The sequence below is a fragment of the Myotis nattereri genome (genome assembly GCF_964212035.1).
Source record: "Myotis nattereri genome assembly, chromosome: 16".
NCBI lineage: Eukaryota > Metazoa > Chordata > Mammalia > Chiroptera > Vespertilionidae > Myotis > Myotis nattereri.
Window position 1 is genome coordinate 16555563 of NC_138091.1, and position 3489 is coordinate 16559051.

At 54.9% G+C, this 3489-nt stretch overlaps 1 protein-coding gene across 2 annotated transcripts; it reads left to right on the forward strand.

Annotated features, from left to right (window-relative positions):
• On the forward strand, positions 1 to 1960 carry RNF227 (ring finger protein 227). Of its 2 annotated transcripts, none has more exons than XM_081109215.1 (3): positions 1 to 210; positions 609 to 1406; positions 1505 to 1960. In XM_081109215.1, exons 2-3 carry the CDS (start codon positions 890 to 892, stop codon positions 1558 to 1560), a joined length of 573 nt encoding a protein of 190 aa, XP_080965341.1. In that variant the 5' UTR covers positions 1 to 210; positions 609 to 889; the 3' UTR covers positions 1561 to 1960. The 2 variants fall into 2 exon arrangements, with proteins under 2 accessions (XP_080965341.1, XP_080965342.1); XM_081109216.1 differs by having other exon boundaries at positions 208 to 424.
• Positions 1961 to 3489: the final 1529 nt, after the last annotated feature.

A 3489-nucleotide genomic window follows, 5' to 3' on the forward strand; every position in this document is an offset into this window, starting at 1 on the left:
TCAGACCCCTGAGTCAGAACTCACGCTGGGCTGCTTTGCTGGAGCCATCATGGTGTGTGGGTGTCCAGGCCTGACTCCTCGGGAACGAAAGGATTCCCAGCATTCCTAAGGCCATGGTCCTGAAATCTAAGTCGCTCCAAAGACTGAGATGTCAACTGGTAGTTGAGCGGTTGGAGAAGAAAATTGGGGAGCCAGCCTTACCAGAGCACGGTGAGTGTGTGTGTGTGTGTGTGTGTGTGTGTGTGTGTGTGTGTGTGTGTGTGTGATGTCGACCAAGGCGAGCTGCGGGCAGGAGCGTTTCTGCCAGGCAGCATCCGTGCAAACACCCCGGAGCCCACTAAAGATGAGGCTGGACGGGCACAGCCCCTGGCGGAGGAAGCTTGTTTGGATGGGGCTGTGCAGGTGTGACCAGCTGAGCGAACAGGTGCCAGGGGCTGCAGAGACCGTGCGCGTGGCCGGGTGGGGCTCAGGAAGAGGACTGGGGATCTGCACGGACACAGCAGCATCGAGGTGCACAGGCTTTGTGCGGGGGGGGGGGGGGGGGGCAGGGCAGGGGGTGCAGGAAGGTGTGGAGGGAGTAGAGGGCTGTGTACCTCTTATCTCCCCAGCTCCCCGGTCCTGGCATCACTCTGGCCTCCTGCCCCATCCCCCGACCAGCTCGGCCAGCGTCGACATTCCCGGCCGCCGGCTTCCACCGCCCCCACACGTGCCGCCGCAGGGAGCGGCCTGACCACTGCGTGACGCCTCGAGGGGCGGGGTCTCATTTTTAAAAGGGGCCAGAGGCGGCGGCGCCCGCCCCGAGACCCGAGCCGGGTCACAGGGAGGGCTAGTGCGCGCTGCCCACGGCGTCGGCCGCGTGAGCGACCCCCTCGAGTCCGCGGCGGGCGCCATGCAGCTCCTGGTGAAGGTGCCGTCTCTGCCGGAGCGCGGCGAGCTGGACTGCGACATCTGCTACCGGCCCTTCAACCTCGGGGCCCGCGCGCCGCGCCGCCTGCCCGGAACGGCGCGCGCCCGCTGCGGCCACTCGCTCTGCACCGCCTGCCTGCGCGAGCTGGCGGCGCGCGGCGACCGCAGCGGAGCGGCCGCGCGCGTGGTGCGCTTCCGCCGCGTCGTCACGTGCCCCTTCTGCCGCGCGCCCACCCCGCTCCCGCGCGGCGGGGTCACGGAGATCCCTGTCCACCCGGACTTGTGGTCGCGGTTGGAGGAGAAGGCGCGGGCTGAACGTGAACCCGATGAGGCTGGTAGCCCGGGCAGGGACGGTGGCGACGCCGACGGAGAGGCCGACGAGGAGGAAGAGAGCGACAAGGGGTCGTGGCCGAGGAGCGCGGGGTGGCGCGCGTTCCGACGGCTCTGGGACAGGTTGCTGTCGCCCGCGCGCCGCTGGCGGCGCCCGCTGCCTAGCAACGGTGAGGGGGCCACCCGGGGAGGCTACAGCGACGGGGTTCGGATGCCCAGGGTGAGGCTGCATCTTCCCGCTGCCACTAACCCTTCTTCTTTCCCCCAGTTCTGTACTGTCCGGAGATCAAGGACTTGGCCCACATGACTCGCTGCACGCTGTAGCCCCGGGGCCCGGAGGCTGAGGCCGAAGGGAGGTGGGAGCTGCGTTCCGGGGGCGGCTGTCGTACCAGGGGTTGATGCCAAGGCTACCCCCTCTCCCATCCCAGGACTGGCACGGACGAGGAAGTGCAGCCGAGGGCAGGAGGGAACGCCCTGGAGGTGTTGATGCTGAGCCGGGGAGGCTCCTAGACGCATCGCCCCCATCTGCTGGCTGTGCCAGCCATACATGCTTAGGATAGAGTGAGTGGCCCAGGGATGATGATAAAAACAAAGTCTATGTACCCGTGGGAAGAAGACAGATTGTTTCCTTAGCTGTGACTTGGCTTTTGTCCAGGGCAACTCTGGTTGTGTGGGAGCAACAAGTCCCATTTTAGCAATTTTGTGTCAATGGTTTGAAAATTTCAAAAAAAAAAAAAAAATGGAACAGGAGAGAAAGAGGCTGATTTTCATGTCATGTTAATCTCACTTCTCTACCACTAAGAGGCTTGAGAAAAATAAGCCGTTTTGTTTGCAGCCCCCCCCCCCCCCCCCTGCTGACATGCCCACTGTCTCCCCACTCCCAGTACTGTATTCCTAAAATTACCCAGATGCCTCTGGCCTGCCTCATTTCAGAATCCCCCTCCAACCTGTTAGGGCAGGTATCAGAAGGTCCAAAGAACATTCATCTGAGGCACCTAATTAGGGCCTATCGAGGATAGAAAAGAGGCATTTGGTAAAGGCATCAGATTTTAAATCCCATCAGTATCTTATAGTCCAGTCAATGGGGGCTTGTTGGAAGTGTCAGGATTCCACTTCACTTGCTGAATCAGAACCTGCATTTTAATTATCAGCCCAGGTCCTAGATGCTCTAGGATGTTACCATCTATGGGCGAAATATTTAGAACACAAATGGTATTTAACAAACTATACACTATTTTATTGAAGGTTCTAAAGTGACATTCTGTTGAAGAAATCTAGATTCATGTGCATAGTTGGATTTTCCTGAGTTAAAAATGTGAATTTAAACCATAGATTGGTTTTTCCTGTCGTTAAGTCTCAGCTTAAATGTTGCCACTTTTGGGAAGCCTTTTTCAGCATTCAACCTGGTGTTGCCCCTTCCCTCACTTTCTATAGCATAATGCCTTGTTTTATGTTCTCTGCTTTTATTTTCAGATAGTATGTGTTTTGTTGGTGTCCCTACTAAAGTGTAAGCTTCATGAGAGTAATGACTGACTTGTGACTATTTTATCTCCAGTGCCAACAACAGTGTTAATACATAGTATGTAACCAATAAATGTTTGTTGAATCTTACCTTTTATTTTTTAACATTCAAAAACTGTCTGACCTCTCTCAGCTATGTTTGTTGAATTTTATCTTTCCTTTTTAACTTTCAAAAGCAAAGTGTCTGACCTCTCTCAGCTTCTGAGCAGCCCTGGTAGTAAACGATACATGTCAGAGAAGTGTCTAGCAGTTAAAATACTTAGCAAGCTATGGAGGTCTGACCTCCCACGCCCCAACTCTTTAAAAAAAAAGGACGCACTTCTGCACACTTGGAACTGAACCCGTGGAGCTTTGGTGACCTCTACTGACTCTTGTGGGAACTAAGCGTGGAAAGGATGGAGGTGGAAAGGATGATCAAAAGGATGAATAGAAGGCAGTTCTGAATCGCAGCAGGCAACCCCTCACACACTTCTGTCCAGAATCCCTGCTATCTCTGATTTCAACCTGAGGCCTTATAGGTATCCTGCTACATCTCTAAACTGAGCTCATCACAGTAGGATTGGGGTTGGAAAAAGCCTTGGAGTTTTAATTGATGATCCCAGAAATGAAAAAGGTAGTCACAAGGTTTTTAAAAAGAGAAAAAAGATAGATAATATGAAACAGCAAAATCCTTTCTTTCCTTATCCCTCCCCCCAGTCAAAGAACTCCCACTCAAAAATAACAGAGCACACA